Source organism: Mytilus edulis, unplaced genomic scaffold, assembly GCF_963676685.1.
Source record: "Mytilus edulis unplaced genomic scaffold, xbMytEdul2.2 SCAFFOLD_1573, whole genome shotgun sequence".
NCBI lineage: Eukaryota > Metazoa > Mollusca > Bivalvia > Mytilida > Mytilidae > Mytilus > Mytilus edulis.
The window spans coordinates 1-23324 of NW_027269017.1; the positions used below are offsets into that span (position 1 = coordinate 1).

General features: G+C 32.3%; 1 protein-coding gene across 1 annotated transcript; it reads right to left on the reverse strand.

Annotated features, from left to right (window-relative positions):
* Positions 1-6: 6 nt before the first annotated feature.
* Positions 7-23295, reverse strand: LOC139509388 (ran-specific GTPase-activating protein-like). Its single transcript, XM_071296144.1, has 6 exons — positions 23016-23295; positions 18031-18140; positions 13568-13725; positions 13076-13204; positions 3210-3284; positions 7-538 (listed from the first exon to the last, which is right to left on the reverse strand). Exons 1-6 carry the CDS (start codon positions 23028-23030, stop codon positions 339-341), a joined length of 687 nt encoding a protein of 228 aa, XP_071152245.1. The 5' UTR covers positions 23031-23295; the 3' UTR covers positions 7-338.
* Positions 23296-23324: the final 29 nt, after the last annotated feature.

Here is a 23324-nt window from a genome sequence, read left to right on the forward strand (position 1 = left end):
CCACATTTATGACATGACAAATTAAACAATATCAACTGTTAACAGTCAAAACTTTTCATTTTTGAAAACTGATGACAATGTTAATTATCTTTCCAAGACATACAACTAAATATACAAGTTTTTCGTAAATAAGATGACATTTTCCCCCATGTTTATGAGATGACAGATTAAACAACTGATTATCAACTTTGAGAACCGGTGACAATGTTTATCCCTATCCAAGCCATACAATTGATTATACAAGTCTTCTTGTTTACCTCCCACAAACGAGGAACTAAAAATATTGTCGCAATAGCTGATTTACATTGCTGGGCAATCTCCCAAGGCTTCACGAAACACTATCCGTCTTTTTTGGAGAATCTTCCTCCTTTTTCTGGTCTTTTTGTGTCTGTTTTCTCTTCACTCGTTACAGTCTTCTGGTCATCAGTCTTATTATCCACTTTGTTTTCACTACTGTCTGATTTCACCGACATCTCACCCAACTTCTCAGCCACTTTATTGGCATCTTTATTATCTCCATCTCCATTTTCCAGTCTTCCTGTCAATCAAAAAGAGAATGTTATAATTACCTTCAAGAACCATGACTCTACGAATTGAAAACACCAAAAGAGTTTCCCTATGACCCTGTTCCAATGTAAGAATCATAATTTTTTGGAACCTCTTTTAGAAAGTCACCTCCTTTAAGCTGTGATATCTGATACTTCACAAGAGTGACTTTTCAATACAGGTTGACTGTAATAACATTTTAATGCTGCAACCATGAAATTAAGAGTTTAATCAATTTTTTTCTTTGTTTTTTATTTGCATTGTTTTGACATTGTTACGGATAGCACAAGTATTCTGCTACAGAAATAAATTTGATATTGAAAGTGCACATGATTGTTCTCCATCATTCAAAATTAAATTTTAATGAAACATTCCCTCCTAAAAAAAATTTGTTAAATCAACTATTATTTATAATCTGGTCTGCTAAGAAATTTTTCAAACGTTTTTTAGCTTCTGTATCATACAATTTTTAGCATTCATCTTTTAATCACAGAATATTGTGAGTCCCTTTTTTTGTCTTTTTAACAGTTACATAGTTTTCCCCCTTCAAAAACTAAAACACACTGCCCCTAAAATAAAAAAAAATATCAATTCAAATTATTCAACACCAAAAGGAAATAAGGCGATTTAAAATAGATTTAAAAACCAGATGCTCCGCAGGGCGTAGCTTTATACGACCGCAGAGGTTGAACCCTGAATGGTTGGGGGAAAGTATGGACACAACATTCAAGCTGGATTCAGCTCTAAATTTGGATTGTGATTAAATAGTTGACACAGCATAGGTTGGTGACACAGAATGAATGTGGTCTAATGAACTTAAAAAATAAAAATTCGCTATGCTGTTGAATATTAATCCTCTCAAAAATGTTTGAAGAAATTTTCTTTTTATTTATGAAATATGAAATGAGAAAAATTGACCCCCCCCCCCCCCCCCAATTTGTTTTCACATCCCCCTTTCCTTATTCCAAAACTGATCTCAATTCAAATTTCTAATGGAGTTTGCAACAATAACTGCTCATTTAAATACATCATAAAATATTAAAATGTAAAAAAAGTGCTTTTTATCACTGAATGGTAAAGATTGTTTTAATTTATCAGTTGGTAGTAAAAGTGAAAATACATTGTATATTGTATAAAACAATGATTTAAAATGATTCAACTACTATTCTGGACAAAGAAAGATAACTCAAATTTTCAAAGAATATTGAAAATATCTTGCTACTGCACAAATATCTATTCTGGACAAAGAAAGATAACTCCAAATAACTGAAAATTGATTTGCTATTTCACAATATTGTGCAATAAAGATATTTCTTGCTATTGAGCAATACTGTCAATTGAAGATTTCTTGCTATTGAACCATACTGTGCAATTGAAAATTTCTTGCTATTGCACAATTACTGTACAATTGAAGATTTCTTGCTATTGCTGAATACTGTGCAATTGAAAATTTCTTGCTATTGCACAATACTTAATATAATAATTTTGAATCCTGTTTGGAACCAACTTGAAAACTGGGCCCATAATCAAAAATCTAAGTACACGTTTAGATTCAGCATATCAAAGAAGCCCAAGAATTTAATTTTTGTTAAAATCAAACTTAGTTTAATTTTGGACCCTTTGGACCTTAATGAAGACCAATTTGAAAACGGGACCAAAAAATTAAGAATCTACTAACACAGTTAGATTTGGCATATCAAAGAACCCCAATTATTCAATTTTGATGAAATCAAAACAAGTTTAATTTTGGACCCCGAACTGGACCAACTTGAAAACTGGACCAATAATCAATAATCTAAGTACAACGTTCAGATTCAGCATATCAAAGAACCCCAAGGATTCAATTTTTGTTAAAATCAAACTAAGTTTAATTTTGGACCCTTTGGACTTTAATGTAGACCAATTTGAAAACGGGACCAAAAATTAAGAATCTACATACACAGTTAGATTCAGCATATCAAAGAACCCCAATTATTTAATTTTTGATGAAATCAAACAAAGTTTAATTTTGGACCCTTTGGGCCCCTTATTCCTAAACTGTTAGGACCAAAACTCCAAAAATCAATACCAACCTTCCTTTTGTGGTCATACACCTTGTGTTGAAATTTTATAGATATCTATTCACTTATAAAGTTATTGTGCGAAAACCAAGAATAATGCTTATTTGGGGCCCTTTTTTGGCCCCTAATTCCTAAACTGTTGGAACCAAAACTTCCCAAAATCAATCCCAACCTTCCTTTTGTGGTCATAAACCTTGTGTCAACATTTCATAAGTTTCTATTAACTTAAACTAAAGTTATAGTGCGAAAACCAAGAAAAATGCTTATTTAGGCCCTTTTTGGCCCCTAATTCCTAAAATGTTGGGACCAAAACTCCCAAAATCAATCCCAACCTTCCTTTTGTGGTCATAAACCTTGTGTTAAAATTTCATAGATTTCTTTTCACTTTTACTAAAGTTAGAGTGCGAAAACTAAAAGTATTCGGACGACGACGACGACGACGCCGACGACGCCGACGTGATAGCAATATACGACGAAAATTTTTTCAAAATTTGCGGTCGTATAAAAACTTGAATAGTATGCCAATTGTGGTAAAGACATGTTTTGTCTGGCCATTGCACCTTCTTTCTTTGCAGGCAATGTTAAAGTATGACATGAACTTACCTAATTTTTCTTTCTCTAGTAGCTTTACATTGCTCGTCTTTGCTTCATTAAATTTTTCATTGAATTTCTGTGCATCTGAAAACAAAAGCATAAACTATCATAGTGACGAGATAGCACTGATGTTCATATTGTCAGTAATGACTCTACCTTTAATTTTTGTGCGTACTGAAAAGTGTGTCAATTTTCAGGTGCATTCCCTCTGAAATAGTAAACTAAAGTTTTTACTGTCACCAAATTAAACATTTCAGTATTTACTGACAGAAAATCTTGTCTTTGTAATACCTTGATCATTTAAACATCCAACTATACCAAATATTTGACAGGGGAAAAAGTTTCTTTTCAACTCAGGTCTGATTAAAAGTTGGTAAGTATTTTTTCAATGGAGTTTGTAGATAGAGCAGACCTGCCAGTAAGATTGGATATGGGTTGATATCCAGAAAAGCTTGGTAGTATTTTAATAAGTAAATGCAATTTCATATTTTAATTCTATACTGCAATACATATAATTTGATTGAACACCTGCGTGACATTGATAAAACTAAAAATAAAGTTAATTTCTACTCAAAATGTGTGCCAATGGCCTAGATGCGACTTACAAAGTAGCTCTATACATTAGAGGGATTTTTTGAATGGATAAATTAAACAGGTTCCTTTATTTTCAACTAACATGAGACAAGACAGTTTCAGTAACTTTATTATTTTGCAAGTCAGATATATAAGTGACACTCTACATGGGATTTCGGTCCGCCCGTCACTATACAATCATCATTCAACAAATGTAATAGGTTCACAACCAATAGAGCTTATTCTGGCAAGATGAACCCCTACATGGAAAATGTTTGTAACGAAAACTCCATTCTGTTAAAAAGTTCTAATAAAGAATAATTCAAATGTATGACTGTAACAAAGGGACTGACAAAGTCAAGCACAGTAGCTTGCTTTGCTAATTATCTTTCTGATTACTGTAGCACTTCTATTTTATCTTTTAACTATAGAACATTAAAAGAAAATTATATGGAAGCGCATTCAAAGTTGACATGAACATGTCAAAAATAAGGCATTACAACCAGGAAAATAAAGAGCTGCCCAATAAGGGCATGAAACTTCCGTCTTTTTTCAACGACTAAAATTCCAAACCCCTAAAAGTCATATCAGAATAAATATAAATTTTAATTTTTTAAGTTATTGTCCAAAATTACCATGACAGACAATGGTACCAATGTATAGCAATATAAGTCCCATAAAGGCATATATAACAAGAGGCTCTCAAGAGCCTGAATCGCTCACCTTAATTCTTTTGGTTAAATCTCTCATCAATGATTATTTTGGCTTTTCAATTTATTTAAATGTTTTTTGGATCTTCCTATTTTCTTCAAAAGCCAAAAAAAATAATCATTTTCTCCTATGTTCTATCTTAGCCATAGGAGCTATGTTTCTTGACATACAAGGAAATAAAATATAAAATTTTATACTAGATACTCTGAAACTCATTTAGCCTAAGTTTGGCTGAAATTGATACAGCAGTTTCAAAGGAGAAGATTTTTTAAAGTAAGTCAACATGATGAACAAATTGTGAAAAAAGTCTTTAAAGGGCAATAACTCCTTAAGTGGTCAATTGACAATTTTTGGTCAATTTGACTTAATTGAAGATCTAATTTGCTGAACATTATTGCTGTTTACTGTTCTCAGAGGAGAAGATTTTTGTAAAAGATAACTAAGATTTACGAAAAATGGTTAAAAATTGACTATAAAGGGCAATAACTCCTAAAGGGGTCAACTGACCATTTCCGTCATGTTGACTTATTTGTAAATCTTACTTTGGCTGAACATTATTCCTGTTTACAGTTTATCTCTATCTATAATAATATTCAAGATAATAACCAAAAACAGCAAAATTTCCTTAAAAATTACCAATTCAGGGGCAGCAACCCAACAACGGGTTGTCTGATTCATCTGAAAATTTCAGGGCAGATAGATCTTGATCTGATAAACAATATTACCCCATGTCAGATTTGCTCTAAATGCTTTGGTTTTTGAGTTATAAGCCAAAAACTGTATTTGACCCCTATGTTCTATTTTTAGCAATGGCGACCATGTTTGTTGATAGATCATAACTTCGGATACAATTTACAAACTAGATACCCTAAGGAACATTCAGTTAAAGTTTGGAAGTATTTGGCCCAGTAGTTTCAGAGGAGAAGATTTTTGTAAAAGATTACTAAGATTTACGAAAAATGGTTAAAAATTGACTATAAAGGGCAATAACTCCTAAAGGGGTCAACTGACCATTTCCGTCATGTTGACTTATTTGTAAATCTTACTTTGCTGAACATTATTCCCTGTTTACAGTTTATCTCTATCTATAATAATATTCAAGATAATAACCAAAAACAGCAAAATTTCCTTAAAATTACCAATTCAGGGGCAGCAACCCAACAACGGGTTGTCTGTTTCATCTGAAAATTTCAGGGCAGATAGATCTTGACCTGATAAACAATATTAACCCATGTCAGATTTGCTCTAAATGCTTTGGTTTTTGAGTTATAAGCCAAAAACTGCATTTGACCCCTATGTTCTATTTTTAGCAATGGCGACCATGTTTGTTGATAGATCAAAACTTCGGATACAATTTATAAATTAGATACCCTAAGGAACATTCAGTTAAGTTTGAAAAGTATTTGGCCCAGTAGTTTCAGAGGAGAAGATTCTTGAAATAGTTTACGACGACAGACGACGGACGCCAAGTGATGGCATAAGCTCACTTGTCCCTTCGGGACAGGTGAGCTAAAAACTCTGAGATATTATATTCAGGACACAGATTTTCATAGATGAGAAGACAACATTTAAGGTTTATGCCACCCTGTACATGCAGATTTTAGTGTGCTTGTCACAATACTATATTCACTTTATATAATGGCCAGGAGTTAAGACAGTTCAGTGATTAGGTCAGATATAAGTGACACTCAACATGGAGAATTCAGTCCGCCCGTCACTATACTATCATCATACCAAATATAGACTTCCATCTGTTCTTTAATATATAATAATATATAGACTTGCATATAATCAGCTGACTTGAAGTGTTTGCCATGACCAAAGATAATAGAACCATAGTTTAACTTTTTGAAATATCAAATCAAAAAATTACTTCTTGCTGCAGAATATGTTTTTATAAAAGGCCTTGGCAGCTCTTATCTGAATAATGACAAGATGAGATTATCAAGACAATTTTTACAATTATCCCATATTTAAAACAAAAGCCAATATGTTTAAAAAGAGAATGAAGATAAAAATATTTTCTCATTTTACATATACTAGGAACTATAGCAATGACTGTAAGGAAGGGACTGACAAAGTCAAGCACACAACACTTGTTTTGCTAATTATCTTCCTGGTTACTGTTGCACTCTTCCTTTATCTTCTAACTATATCAGGTTAAAAGATAGTTATAGGAAAGTGCATTCTAAGCAAATAGATTGTTTTTAATCACTTCAGAAAATGTGCCTTCTTAATTATATTTGATTTTTGAAGCCAAGGAAAATCATAAATTTATGTCAACAACCTTAATCACAATTTTACAAATAATTGAAATCTACAAGTGACTGAACCTTGGCATATTTAAAAATTGTCTAAGTAAAGACAGAATGTCAATGATTGGGTCAGATATAAGTGACACTCAACATAGAGATTTCAGTCCGCCCGTCACTATACTATCATCATACCAAATTTACAAAGACATTGAAGACATATCTGATGTCATGTTTGTATCATCAATACTTTCGTTTAAACAAAACCATTTCAATTCATGTACAATCAAAGAGCTGCTTTTAAAAGATAACTGCACTAGACTGACTAGTTATAAATAATGAAGAGATTAAGGACTATGCAGATGTGGATTTAGGGATGGTAGGGGAACTCCCCCATTGCTACTGGATACATCAGGTATTAGTTTCATTCAAAAAATATTTAGGAAGACGGAAGATATAATAAATTAACATTAAAAGATTGATTTATTTTTAATCTTTTTCTTCACTCACTTTGAATAGTAATATACAAATCTACTGAATTACCTGAATCAATAATCTGAACAGAATGAGTGATTGGGTCAGATAATAGTGACACTCAACATGGAGATTTCAGTCCGCCCGTCACTTTTCTATCATCATACCAAATTTGAAAGATAGAAACTACACTATCATTATAGAAATATAGATATAAGAAGATGGGGTATGTTGATCAGAGCCAAAATGTGTAATGCTAAGTGCTTTTGATCAATCCAATGTGACTTTAATCTTGACCTATGTTAGGGTGTTACCCTTCCTACTTTCTTTTCCATTGAAAATCCATAAAATATTTGTTTAAATATGAATAAAAAGGAGATGAAAGGTATCTGTTAAGAAGGGAGGGCCAAAAATTATTGTCAGAAAGGGACTGACAAAGTCAAGCACACACAGCTTGCTTTGCTAATTATCTATCTATTTATTATAGCACTTCTATTTTATCTTTCAACTATATGAAATTAAAGAGAATACATGGAAGTGCTTTCAAAGCCAACATTATGTTGATGTACCAGATAAAATATCATAAAACAATCTTCCTTCATACTTTTGTTTCATTTGAAGTCCATCAAAATCATGCTTAAATGTTTGGTCAATTTATGAATGAGTCAATGTTTTGTATTAATTTATACCAAAATTTTACTAAGGAGGATATCCTAAGATCACCCTGTGAAAACAGTTTTTTAGTGTCAACAAGAACATTTATTCAACAGAATTGGCAAAAGATTTGAAAGCTAAAACATATTCCTTCATGCTATATACACACTTTTGTTCTTTCCTTATACTAAACATTGTTGTTATTTTATTTTACTCTTATCTCCTACATTTAATATTACTCTTACAGGCTTTTCCTCTGTACTGTTCAAAATATTTTTTCAACCATATAGCATACACATCACTTTTCAGAATGTTTTTGTAATCAAGCATTTTGATTTATTTCAAATGGTTTAGGTCAACACAGAATGACTGGGTCAGATATAAGTGACACTCAACATAGAGAATTCAGTCCGCCCGTCACTATAATATCATCATACCACATTTGATAACTTTATATTAAACCACAAAATCATTTCATCTTACTGTACCTACATTAATCATTATTCAACAATACCTTTCAATGTTTGTACATACAAAAAGCTGCGTGGTAATTTTATATTAGCATCAGATTACATGTTTTCCATTAAGTTGTATTTTTACCCAATAGTCATAAGGCAATTCCCATTTCCCTAATCCCTTTATGGAACTATGGCACTATCTGTAAGGAAGGGACTGACAAAGTCAAGCACACACAACTTGTTTTGCTAATTATCTTCCTGGTTACTGTAGCACTCTTCCTTTATCTTAACTATATCAGGTTAAAGAGAATTATAGGAGAATGCTTGTGAAAGCCTCACTAAAGAACACACCATTTTCTATGGGATATATAGACTTCAAAATTATGCTAAAATCTGAGACAAAACTTCAACATCAAGAGTTTACATGTTGTAACAGCAACCATAAACACTATTTTTCTACAAATAGAAATCCTCAAATCATCCATTCAAAAGTGTAGACAATCTTTGATTTTAATAATAACCAAAGATTTGACATTGACATCATATTCTAAACACCTTCCTTTTTACATACACAGCATACACATCAGTTAAACTTTACATAGGGTTTTGAACAATTCTTTAAATCATTGAAACAATTTTATAAAACACATTGTTCACTCTTGCAGATGAAGATCTTTTTTTGAATTGTAACATTGAAGTGTTTGAGATGATCACTAGTGTCATGTTTATGATGTTAGTAAACACAAAATGACTGATTGGGTCAGATATAAGTGACACTCCACATGATATTTCAGTCCGCCCGTCACTATACTATCATCATACCAAATTTGACAGATATCTTTACCCTCTCATCTGAATATACTTTTATACTGTAAGCCAACTTATTTTCGAGAGCAATTTATTTTCGCGATTAGAAAAAAAAACTGCGAATTTAAATCGTCATGAATATGTAAAACTTCCATTATTCCTGATTAAACTTCATCAAGTAAATCAGAAAATCGTGAAATTAAATACCTGCGAAGTGGTAAAGAAAGGGTAAAATGCGAAAATAAGTTGGTTTACAGTATCTTTATACAACATTTCAAGTCTTGTGATTAAGGTAAGTGCACTATTTTCAAACTGGAAAGAGAATTAAGACTACAGGTTTCTAGCTCAAATTGAACAAAAAACTCTCGACAGAAGACATGAAAACATCAAATGATTGATTGTGTTGAATGCCACTTTCAGCATTCTGGTTATTTTTGTGGCAGCCAGAGTGCCCTGAGAGAACCACCAACCATTAACAGAAAAATAGACAACCTGAGTTGACATGCTAGTAAAACAGTAGTTGAACCAAGGATCCGGAAATTTTTGCACCTAATTTCGGTCATTTTCATACAACTTAAAAGTTGATACCCCTTTTCAAAAGATGATTGCCAAAATCACATTACTGTATGAGACTCATTATGAGTATGCTCATACTCGATCGTCATGTTCGTAGCATCAACAAACTTGTTTCACAGTTGCATCGCATTTACTTCATGATTTGTCCTACCATTTTTCAAAAATCGATCAAGGGCAATTAAGGGAAGGCAGCAGTTTAAAAATAAAATGATTTTAATGACTCAAAACGATAATATTCTCAGTTATCGCTTACGTTTCTTTCGATTCTGAAGTCAAAATTCAAACCGGATGTACTGCAACAATACTAAAACGAACAATTCTGGACTCATTTCCGGATTAGTTTGTTTATCCAAATCACAGGAAATCATCGGCTTTTTAATATTTTATCTTTAATAGTGTAAGAATATTAATTAAAGTAGTTGCACTGGCTTTATTTAGGATGAAATTATTTAAAATTTACGATTAATTGTCTAAATCTGTGGAAGAGAATTTCAAGCATGCGTATTACTTAGTAAACAAAGCACGTGTGTTAGAAGTAAAAAAATATTTTTTTCTACAAAATTAAACCAAGTTTTAATTTGATTTCAAATCATAATTGACAATTGTCTGACTTGTTGAGTAATTAAATATTGAAGCCAGTTGGTATGGAATTTTTATTTCTTTATAATAATAGTTTGGAGCTTGTGATTAATTGCCAGGTGTGAATTACAATGAATTAAAAACACAGGTAAATAGATTAGCAATCATTAGCCAATATAGCTCCCTGAGGCATTAATATAGTTATTAGGAGGGCCCTCAGGATTATAACACTTTATTGGAGTGACAGTTTAATTACAGGAAGTCGATAATTAAACAAAAATATGTTCAAAATGGCGATTTTGAAAGTCGATCTAAACGAAATGACCGAAATTATTAATGTAGAAAAATAAAATTTGACCTAAATCCCAATTAAAAGTTTAGGACATTATAGTTTCAGTTTAGGACATGACTGGCAAATATGACCGTTTCCGGACCCTTGAGTTGAACCACTTAGACAACTCAGCCATAGAGGATCCCTGATTGTTTGATGACAGGATTTCAAACCTAAAGGGGCAATAATTGTTTTTGTTGAATGGTATTTGAAAAACAGTGATTACTCTTCAATAAAAAACGGCATATATTGTTATCATTTTAGATAAAATAAGTGTATCAAATTATTTGTACTGTCAGACTAATAGTATAGACAGAATGATTGATAAGGTCAGATATAAGTGACACTCAACATTCAAATTTCAGTCCGCCCGTCACTATACTATCATCATTCCATAGTTATTACACTGTGGATTCATTTATTTTTCATGGGTACCAATTTTTGTGGATTGAGGGAAACTTGCATTTTGGTAGATATTTGATTTTATGGTTTTGTCTATCTCTGCATACGAAGCTTATAGACAATTTGTAAATTATTGAACATTTGAATTTGTGGTTCACTTATAAGCACCAAACCAACGAAAATTTGTATCAAACGAATAAATAATAATCCACAGTACCAAATACTAAACAGAATTTAAAAGGGGAATTTCTTTTAAGGTAAACTTTCATCGCTTCCAAATTTAGGCATGTATTACCAATGTTATTTCAACTGATCGAGCGGAGCTTATGTTTCAATTTGCATAAGGACAGTCTATTTGAAGATGTGTGTGATAAGGATGATTGCTGTTATAATTATTATTGATTTTTAATCACCTATCAGAGAGACCAACGAATATACAAAAGAACTTGTGTGTATGGATACTTCTTTGATGAGTTTATCCCAATGTCTATAGATGGACTGGCATTCAATAGCGAAATTGGTTAAACCCCGCTCAGTCAAGTGAAATAAAACAAGTAATATGCAAGCTATATAAATATATATATAAAGTATCATCTATTTACATGAATATTTTTTCTGTTATTTTCTAATTATAGGTTGCCAAAGTTGTTTAAAATTTGCAGGGTCTTTTCAAGCAGGAGATGCATATCATTGAATCTTTTCTTTTTAAAGAAGTTATAAAACAGCTTAATAAACTTAATTTCACTACTTTTAAATGGATTTGTGATTTTTTTTACTAGGCAGGGAGGAAATATGTTTAAGAACGGCTTTACAGCACAATAAAATTAAGCCAATTCTGATGTTTGGTGGTATTTTTTGATTTTCAATTTTCAGTTTAGAGTTCATCAATGTGTAAGTGTGCATTGTAAATTTTTCTGATTCTTGATATCAAGTGAAGAAAGAAACGGCAGATAAGGTCAGATATATATGTGACACTCCACATGATATTTCAGTCCGCCCGTCACAATACTATCATCATACCAAATTTGATGTATTTATCAATGGTGTACAGGCCTACAAAACTTTATTATTAAAAGTGCCCAATAAGATGGCCAGTGCTATAAGTAATAAATAAAGGATTAATACCTCCTTATTCTTAACCTTGTACAACAAAGGCTTATAATGACAACAAATAGCAGAAGTTTATTTTTAGACAGTATAGCGGTTCTATAGTCCATATTTACATTACAAACTTCAATTTTGGATTTAAATAATTGATCAATGGTCATATACTCAGGAGTCAAAAGGTGAAAAAAATATAAGAATTGTCTATCAAGACCCCTTTTGGATTTAAGTTTTATTTTTGGGGGCTTTCCAAATTTCTTGAATAAAGTTTTGTGTGCACAAAAGATATATCGATCAGTTTATTTTAACTGAAACTTGAACAGGTAGAAATTTAGTTCAGCCAAACCAACTGGCATGAGGTTAATTTTGGCTTTCAAGGCTGCCACAATACAATGAATAATTAACGTCATATAAATTATGTAAACAAATCATTCCTTCAACTTAAAGGAAAAATACAAAAAATAAAAAAACATAGCCATGCATATTGTTTGTCTTGAAAATAAAGCTAGTTTTAGATGTGTTATCATGGTTATTGAAATGTTGTCAAAAAGTGACTGACAAAGTCAAGTACAAATACTTGCTTTGCTAATTAACTTTTGTTTACTGTAGCACTCACCTTTGATCTTTCAACTATGTGAAGTTAAAAGAACATTACAGGAAAGTGCACTTTTAACATAAAACATTATATAAATTTTAACTTTGGATGTCTTGGACCAGTCTTCAAATTTTCCCTTCAACACATTGTACCTAACAACAGCCCACTGAAGCAGTTAAATCTCACGTTTTATAAAAGGCTCATCCAAAAAACCATGTGACAATTACAACTTTCAGAGATAATTGAATGCACTCTTTACTGAACTTTTTAGTCAATGATCTGTGGAGAAAATTTTTTTCAATTCTCTGGTAGATACCTTCCTTTCAAAAATATTTTTCAAATCAATATTCATGACCTACTTTCAGCATTAGCAAATCGTATTGCCAATGTTTCTGGCTTGGCTTCTTCATCTGCATAATCAGCCGCCACACTCCATAACCAGGCACGATCACTGCCACAGTTTGGCTTTAATTCCATCTGGGCTGTAACTACAATAAGGAACAGAGTTAAAAAAAATATTCCAGAATGCAAACAAGAAGTGAGCACTATATATATGCAGACTAAAGATGGTTGACTCTTTTTCGTAGGAAATATGTTAATCAAATTGTCCATTTTCATTGCTTAGAACATCCCCAATTTTCAGTATTTATCAACTCTTTATGAAATAATTGAAGATTTATAAAGGAGTTAAAAGAGTCAACCTAATGATTAACTAAGTTTTTTTAATAATGGAATATGGATGATTAAAAGCACAGGCCAAAATTTCTAAAATGCTTTTCATATTAAGATTTTAAAGTAATGATTAAATAAATTCATTGAATTCTTTGATGGAAAATATGACTCAAACCTACTGAAATGATTAGCACAAACTTTCAGTGTTTTATCTCGTCTCATAAGAACACGTATCAAACCAGTTTCTTTATGCTTCAACAGCTTACAATCTCCAGTTCCACGTTCTTTCCATTCTGGAGGGTCAAAAGAATTGTCAAATCGAAATAGTTTTGCACGTCTGAAAATGTAAAATTATATATTTACTAAAACTCTGTTCAACAAAAGTCAGTGAAATAAATAATATGAAAATAATAAATTTGAAGATGTGGTATGATTGCCAAAAGACAGTTTTCCACCAGATACCAAATTTTAATGAAGTAGAAGTTACATGTACAAAAATGTAGCAACTATAGGTCATCATCAGGGTTTCCCCTGGGTCAATTATTTTTTTCGCCACCTCTTTCGCCAAAACAATATATTTTTCGCCACTTTATTATTTTTTTCGCCAAGTAGCATAAATATATTTTTCGTTTAAAATTTTACTTTTTTTCTACCCCCCCCCCCCCCCCCCCACCCCCCCCCCCTACCTAAAATAAGATGATTTTGCCCCATTGTGTCTATTGTTATTCTCTCACACTTATTTTAGAGTCTACATTTTGATGAATAAACACTAAACATTAACTTTAAAACAACAGAATTTGTTTAACTTAAAAGGGAAAAATATTCATTGTATTTTAAACAACTTTTCTAAATGAGGGGGCCACTATACTTTTATTAATAAAGAAGATACAAGTCCTGAAATATAACAAAATTAATGGACATGTTTTGATCATATAATACCAGTATAGTTCGTAGGGAAAGTTTCTTTAAAAGAAAATTACTGATGTGCCCTTTTGTACTAAGAAGTGGTTTTTACAACAAAACAAAAGCTTTTATCACATGAAATTGATCCCTCATTTCATGTGTAGTCATTACATTGAAGGGTTACTTTCATTCGAGGGGTTCCCAACCTTTTTGATAGATTTCTTCATAACGACAGTTTTCTTTTTCTTGACCATCGTAAATGAAAAAGTTGAGACGTAAAACTATGCTTGAAACACGTGTGTCACTCAAACGACTTTAAAGTAGTCTCCCTAATCAATTACCTAGTATATTAAAGTCAAAGGATATTAAAGTTTTAAATCAGAGATATATCTTGCTTTTGAAAATTTTTCGTCACAACAACAGCTTTTCTAAACTATCTTTAAAAGGAGAGGAGACGTCAAAGTTTGCTTAAACACGTGCGTCTCAAAGTGGTAAATAAATTTTGTATGTGACATTTAGCGGAAGCCATTTAACCATATCTTTTTGTCAAACAATTCAAGCAACACCTTTATTAATTAGTCCTTTGTTGTCGGTAGCTATAAAATGCAATCAGCTGATTATTGAGTTTCTGTCCAAATCTTAATGAGGTCAAGGTGAATTCCGAGTATTGTCTGATCGAGTAAAGTCCGAGAAACTGGAAAAAAAGTAAATAAACAAGATGGAGGAAAACACATCGTTATATATATTTCTTTCGCCAAATTCTTTCGCAAATGACGAATTTTTATCGCCACAATTATAATTTTTTCGCAATTTGCGAAAATGGCGACCGCCAGCGGAAACCCTGGTCATCATTATGACATACTTTCAACTTTGAGCAAAATACATACCACATAGTGAGCTATTATACATTTATTTCCCGTGCCTGAGGGAAATATGAAGATTTGTTCACCCAAGAAATATCATATTTCGAGGGTGAACATTCGAGGGGGAAGAAATCTTCATATCTCAGGAAGCCAAGGGAAATGAATGTTTTATTCCACTGCCTAGGCTTTTTTTTACTTCTGAATATGAAATTTACATAATTGTTTTCTTATTCGTTATGTTTTATAACTAATCACAAAATACACAAAGATAATCAGTACCGGTTTCAAGTTAATTCATTATTTATTCTTTTCTATTTGTTTTAAGATTTGAAATAATTTTTAAAATAAACCCTAAATATTTTATTTAAACATTAACCGCCAGTAACGTCGCACAAGGCAATCAGACGTTCAGAGGGGAATATGATTCTCGGAAGGGAATATGATACTCAAAGGTGAAAATGATGTTTTGTTCGACGTCACGTGTGATAGTTTCAACCAATCAAATGTTGATTTCGCTATCAAAATCAACATGCTATGGAATAATATATTTTATCATCATTAGCAAGTTCAATTTTCTATAATTTTGTGAGGAAGCCTCTAGAACCATGACAAAACAAGAGGCTGTCACAACGACAGAAACCGGATTTATTAACATTTATTTGTGTGCTGGCAATATCACAAGAACCATTACTGATCAATGTGAAAGTGAAAATCGTTAATATCAAATTGACCTCCATTTTGTCATCAGTATCAACATATTAAAATTTGAAAAGCTTAGATTGAATGGTTCATGAGTAAATGCAACAACATGAATGGAAAAGCCATTTTACGATCTTTCAAGAACCATAACTCCCGAACGGTAAAAGTCAAAATCGTCATTATTAAACTTGACCTCTATTTTTTCATCAGTAACAACATATAAAAATTTCAAAAGCTTTGGTTGAATGGTTCATGAGAAAATGCACGGACACGACCGGAAACACCATTTTTCAATCTTTCAAGAACCATAACTCCAGAACAGTAAAAGTCAAAATCGTCATTATTGAACTTGACCTCCATTTTGTCATCAGTAACAACATATTTAAATTTGGGAAGCATTGGTAGAACAGTTCATGCGTAAATGCACGGACACGACTGGAAACTCCACTTTTCAATCTTTCAAGAACCATAACTCCTGAACGGTAAAAGTCAAAATCGCCATTATTGAACTTGACCTTCATTTAGTTGTCAGTAACAACATATTAAAATTTTAAAAGCTTTGGTTGAACGGTTCCTGAGTTAATGCACGGACACGACTGGAAACTCCATTTTTCAATCTTTCAAGAACCATAACTCCTGAACGGTAAAAGTCAAACTCACCATTATTGAACTTGACCTTCATTTAGTTTTCAGTAACAACATATTAAAATTTTAAAAGCTTTGGTTGAATGGTTCATGAGTTAATGCACGGACACGACTGGAAACTCCATTTTTCAATCTTTCAAGAACCATAACTCCTGAACGGTAAAAGTCAAAATCGCCATTATTGAACTTGACCTTCATTTAGTTGTCAGTAACAACATATTAAAATATTAAAAGCTTTGGTTGAACGGTTCATGAGTTAATGCACGGACAACATTTGATTGCCGACCGCCCGCCGTACATCCCCAAATCAATAACCGACATTTTTGTCACAAAAATCCGGTTAAAAAATAAATAGTCTTCAGAAAACGTTAACTTTATGTAATAATATTTGATCAATAATGATTATTTTCAAAAATTTAACATGATTATTGAAAGAAATAAAATTATAACAAATACGTTTTTAGTTTGAAATTCTACAGAACATGCTTTGATCTATTTATAGCCAAATTAGTTTACCTGTGTGATAATGTAAAATATAAATTTGTTTTCAAAACAAAAGAAAGACACAAACTATGGATGGTATATAATAATTCAAATAAATATTTTAGGACATTTAATCTATTGTAATAGATTCAGGATTTAAAAACTGCAAACAAATTTAATCATTACATAATCAGCTGATATTTTTTTTACACAAACATCGTGTTGATATAACTGTTGAAAATCACTTTATAAATCCACCAGCCCTTTCACACATTTAGCAATTGTCAGGGTTATAAACATCTCAGGATACAAATCATATAGTAGACTAATTTATTTATAGAGGTTTTAAATTCATGGCTTTTGGTTGTCTCTACAAAGGTTTGATGGGGGAAAAAAGATATGTGTACATGTATACTGTTTTAAGATCTTTTAATATTTTCATGCAAATTCTGATAAAACAAGAATGTGTCCAAAGTACACGGATGCCCCACTCGCACTATCATTTCCCATGTTCAATGGACCGCGAAATTGGATAAAAAATATAATTAGGCATTAAAATTAGAAAGATAATATCATAGGGAACATGTGTACTAAGTTTCAAGTTGATTGGACTTCAACTTCATCAAAAACTACCTTGACCAAAAACTTTAACCTACTTTAACCTGTTTAATTTTGCTTTTAAATTAGAAAGATCATATCATAAGGAACATGTGTACTAAGTTTCAAGTTGATTGGACTTCAACTTCATCGAAAACTACCTTGACCAAAAACTTTAACCTGAAGCGGGACAGACGGACGAACGAACGGACGCACAGACCAGAAAACATAATGCCCCCCTACTATCGTAGGTGGGGCAGAAAAAAGAATTTGCTTACCTACCTACCCACACCCAGTCATCATGGGTCGGGTTTGGGCAAACTGAAATATTTTTAATTGTGGCCTTGTATTCTTTTACACACATGTTTGTTTAGCCTTAAAGGAAATAGGAGGGAAGCCTAGACTTCAGATGGACAAAGTGAGCTTAAATATGCAACATTTTTAATACTAACAACTTTAATACTTCTTCTTCCTCTTCTTCCAATGATTTAACCTCTATTTCTGGTAACTTTATCACAGGTTCAAAATGGATTTCTGGAGATTCGTCAACTGAGTCATCATGCTGTAAAAATCAATTGAAAATATATTATATGTCTTAACCCTTTCGCCGATGAGTCCCGGTTTACCGGGATTCACGCTTCAGACAGCTGACGATGAGTCCCGTTTTACCGGGATCGGAATACATCTTTTATGTTTCCCGCTCAAAACAGTGCAAACATGAGTTATCTTTCTTTGATGAATACCCGTATGAAAGTGTAAACATGGCGCTTCTGTTTGTTGAAAACCGTGTCAAAATCAGACGAAATTTACGGAATTTACGAGAATTTGAAATGAGGGAACATTTTTTTTGAAAGAATATGGAAGAATTGAAGCCAAACTAGTATACTTTTTTGAAGTAAAATGTCGTTTTATGTACAAAACACTTGGAATGGACATCGTTCAGTGTGAGGAATTTGTACAACCTCATAAAAATTTTCGAAATTTTGCCGTTTTGGGTTTAAAAATTACGATTTGGGTTCGAAGAGCAGAATTTTGAGGATTTCACCTAGATAATGCCGAAAATTTGAAAATTTGAATATTTTATGAATAAAAAATTATCAAAACATGAAAAAAACTGTGAACATGGTGTTAGTGAATGAAATAAATACACAAATAACTACAAACAAGTTTTTATTGACATTTATTGTGAAGATCTCCCACTTGAGTAATAGTAGCCAGGGAAGCCATCGTCTCAGAGTAGCTTCTCTCTGGGCAGCAATCGGTGAAAGGGTTAACTTACATCAACCCCCTTTGTTTGTTGTAGGAAACAGTCAGTCTATAGGAATCCATGACAAATTGCCCCACTGGCAAATCGCACCACTCTTGTTTACCAACTAGCCCCACTTATGAAAAAGGGTAAAATCCCATTGCAAACAGGAAGGATAACATGCCCTACTTATGAAAAGGGTTAAAACCCCGCTGAAATAAGGTCTGACAACTCGCCCCACTCATGGCAAATAGATAAACCACGATGAAATTAAAAGTGCCAACTTGCCTCACAAATGAAAAAAGATGCAATCCTGTTGTATATCTATGTCCCTGCCCCACTTCAATAGGTCTATGAAAACCTAAGTGAAGTGCTCTAAAATCAAATTGCTGTTGAAATCCTTCAATACAATTAACAGGTTTCTTTTCAATTGTTGTACAAATAACTAAGCTTACAAGTTTAAAGTTATTCTCCAATAATGATACGAAAATGTATTTGCAATTATACTTAAAGAATGCTAAACATCATTTTATTTTAAAAAAATAATGGTTTAACCCTTTCAATGCTACACAAAAAAATAGAAAAATGAATGTAATTACCTGAAAATGCAGGTAACCTGATAAAAATTTTACTGAAATAACTGCCTTACATTACAGTTCATACTCTCCTGAGCATTTTTTATGCAATAACTTTCTCTGTATCTCTTATAATAAAAAAGATACAGCAGTCTGAAAAAGAATATACTGTTCTAATGAATGAACACAAAAAAAATGCAGCAGCAGCAGCCATTTTTCTATTTTATTGTGTAGCGTTGAAAGGGTTAAGTGGGGCTAGTTGGTAGACCTGAAAATTGTATATTGCAGTAGATTTTACCTTTTACAATAAGTGGGGCGAGTTGACAGGGGAGAAATTAAGTGGGGCGATTTTTAAAAAGTGGGGCGAGTTGGTGATTAAGTTGGGCGATTTGGTGTGGGCCGATTTGCCAGTGGGGCGATTTGTCCTGCTTCCGTCGATGTTTTCACACCTGTATGCATATTACATGTAGCCTCACCGGACACAATTACGAACGATTTTTGTACTGTGATTAATATTTTTTTATGTAGACTACTTTTCTTGAATTGTTTATACCATAGAATTAATGATGTATGAAGGCTTTCCATTTTGCATCATATCCCACATAATTTTTTATTCACGTTTGGATACTTTAGTACGATTTGTGTGACCTCGTTTTACGGGTCAAGAGAGCCACATATGGACGCAATTCCGAACAGCACTATATTGATATATTTTGCAGAAGAAATCAATGGCAACAGTCTAGATTGATAAAGCATACATTAATCTTTATCTCTTAACACATTTTCATGGGAAAATAAGATGCGCAAGTTTGTTTTTTACTTCAATAACTTCAGCAGTGGTTGCAGACGAAATGTCGGTCATGTGTAAAGAAAGATTTCTGATTTTTTTTTGGTTTTTGTGTAAGTTCCTCCTTTGAAGGAGCACTAAATTCAAGTTTATCCATTTCGGAGGTGTACTTATCATTCATCTATGAACTTTTTTTTATATAGGTCAACATTTTTTCGGGGTTTTCTGGACTTTCGATAAAATTAAAATATTTTCATTTGACCATAAATAGGGTCACAAGCAGTGATATTGTTGGCTTTTTTCAAAACTACCTCTACCCTTTTTTATTGGGAAAATATGCGTCATTTTTATCAAATTGGGGAAATTTATAATAAACCATGAATTTGACTGGGACTTCAATTAGCAGACCCCCTTTCAAGAGGTAAACCCCTAATTTGAAATAAGACATCTTATTGTCAGTGATGATACACAAAAATACCCTCAAATCTGCTCATATAGTCATTTTAGGAATGAAAAATGTTTAAATGAGTGTTTCTCAGTTTGTATTCATGCACAATTACTACTGAGACTGCACTGTTTGGGAAAAAAGTTGTCTTTTTGGGAAAAATTTTAAGCCATTTTTTTTTCAAATTGGGATTCTTCTCCAGGGGAAAAAGCCTTCATTCTCCAGTAATTTCAGGCAAACAATATCACTGGACAAGGGTCTAAAAAACGTCAATTGTGGGGTTATTTTGGGCAAGATAAAAGACATCACGCATATGAACAGAATCAGGAGATATTTTTCTTTCTATATATTAACAAAAGAAGGCAATATGCACTTACCTTTATGTTTTTTTTTATATAACTTGCAGGCCAAATTGCCGTTCTTATAATATTTTCAGATTGATTTTGTCATTGTCATCAACATTCACCAAGTGCACATAAATTGTAATACAGTAGACTCCGGCCAATCGGATACCCAAAATGTCAGCTAAAAATATCCGATTGTCCGATATATTCAATTAGCCGATGAACGTATATTCCTCCAAGTTTTTTTTCAAAATTGACAGACACAACCCTAAGATACCTATAGCTATTAAAGCTGCTTTATTAATGGAAATTTGTAACTAATCTTATTGTTTTTTCAGGTACAAGTTCGGATAATTCGGTTGATTGAGTAACAGATCGATTAGTTGATAATAATGTATTTTGTTTATCTGTCAGTCTATTGATTATTAATTATTAATTATGTGTTGATTACCTGAATAAAATATGTACCATTTGAATAATGTGACTTGTTTTTTGCGTGATTTGTTTCATTTGTGTGTTAAAACAGGTAAAAGCTAAAAATAGCTATGAATTCTCGGAAGTAGGCCACAGGTAAATTCTATTAATAGCTACGAATGTATGCCGACTGTAAACTTCTAGCTGTAATCGTTTTATATTTATGAAACCCTTTTCCAATTTCAAGTAATACAACTATGTTTATGATTATAAAATTGGGCAACAAGATGAGTACAATTAATTTTGCTTTTTTATCTTATCTGTCGTGGTTCAAAATAAAAGGCTGAATATTATGTAAATTAGGAAAATGGCGTACGTGTGTACAAGTTACATAATTGTATTTCACCTGGGACATGCTATTGACAGACGATTCCTTGTTTTTACACGGGACTTCTATATATATTTTAATAAATTGTTGAGAAAGAGGTACAATTCATTCATATTTAATAAACATTGATGAACATCACGCACAGTTTTAATCATTTCTGTCGTGTCATTGTTTGTGAAGTAAATGATAACGATCACATTTGGATAAACACATAACAAACACATCTTGGGCAGAATATAATATCAAATTCATAAAATAAACAAGACAATAAGAAAAAATATGTTTTATTTGACTATGAAAGATCGTTTTTATTAATAAAATAAAACATTTCTGTACTGAAGTTTTCTTAAACTTCGTAATGGCGTAACTTCCGGCTTCATTTCCTGTCCAAAAAAATATGAAATTATTTCAAAATATTCGATTGTACATGGTTTTCACGACATTTTCCATGAATATTCCTATCCAATTAGCCGATATATTCTAATAACCGATATTCGATTATCCGATGTATTTTGACTGAAATGTATAGGGAATGGTTCGGTGTTTTGAAATAATATTACAATAGCCGATATATTCGATTAACCGATATCCGATTAGGTGGAGTCTACTGTATCATGAAAACAAGGGAATTTTAATAGGGTTTTTATTTATAAAAACATTTATTGATAAATATAAATAAATATGATCTCAGAGGGCAAACATTGAAAATCAATCGTAATTGTGTCCAGTCGTAATTGCGTCCTGTGAGGCTACTATTAGTTTGCAATTATGTCAAACAAGGTCCTGTAGCTACATTTGTAATACATACAATTTGATTGTTGTATGACATCAATCAAAAGTTCAAGCGGGACAGTTTCTTGGGTCAGCCGGGAATAGCGATAAGAGGTATTGTATAGGCTGTAAAATTATATGTAAAAAAAACCATAGTAAGGGAACCCTAGAATGAAATCTTGATTTTGCAAATTGTGCAACACTCAAACAGTAATCCTGTTAAACTAATGTGGCAATTTCTCCTGGAAATAAGACTTAAGCAACATATGTATCGTCCCCGTTTTGGTCTCGTCATACTTGTAGATATTTTATTTGGTGTGTGCTCTACAAATTCATCAATGTCCCAACCATCCCCCTTTTCCCATAAATTGTTCATATATTTTCCAAATCCTTTTCCTCTTCCCCAAAAATAATTACACATTTAGATAGAACAAAAGAAGGGAAATTTAAATCGGGAGTAATTTTACCTTATCATCTGCCATGTTCAGAGGATGGGGATCGATTTATTTCACGTTTTCTGGATGCTGAAAATGGCGCTTTCGAAAGCCTCTTGGCTCGCTCTGAAAAGTGTTGCAGAAATAACTGTATATTCTACAAATAATGAAAAAAATGTAGTTCGAGCTCTGTTGAAATAAGACAACCACTATTATATCGTCTGAATTTTGTCCCTTCCTTTGTCGTCGTTTTGAAAAGTCATCCCCATCTTTTTTCTAAGTACAAGATTTATCTCCCTTGAAACACGCATAAATAACGAATCGGACGCGGTAATGGGGTGA

Bases quoted from the DNA above. Each gene is read 5' to 3' on its own strand.
- LOC139509388 (XM_071296144.1), bottom strand. The intron at 13,726-18,030 runs GTTAGTATTAAA...TTACATTTTCAG, and splicing joins GAAGAAGAAGTATTAAAGTT to ACGTGCAAAACTATTTCGAT. The intron at 13,205-13,567 runs GTAGGTTTGAGT...TCCTTATTGTAG, and splicing joins AGTTTGTGCTAATCATTTCA to TTACAGCCCAGATGGAATTA.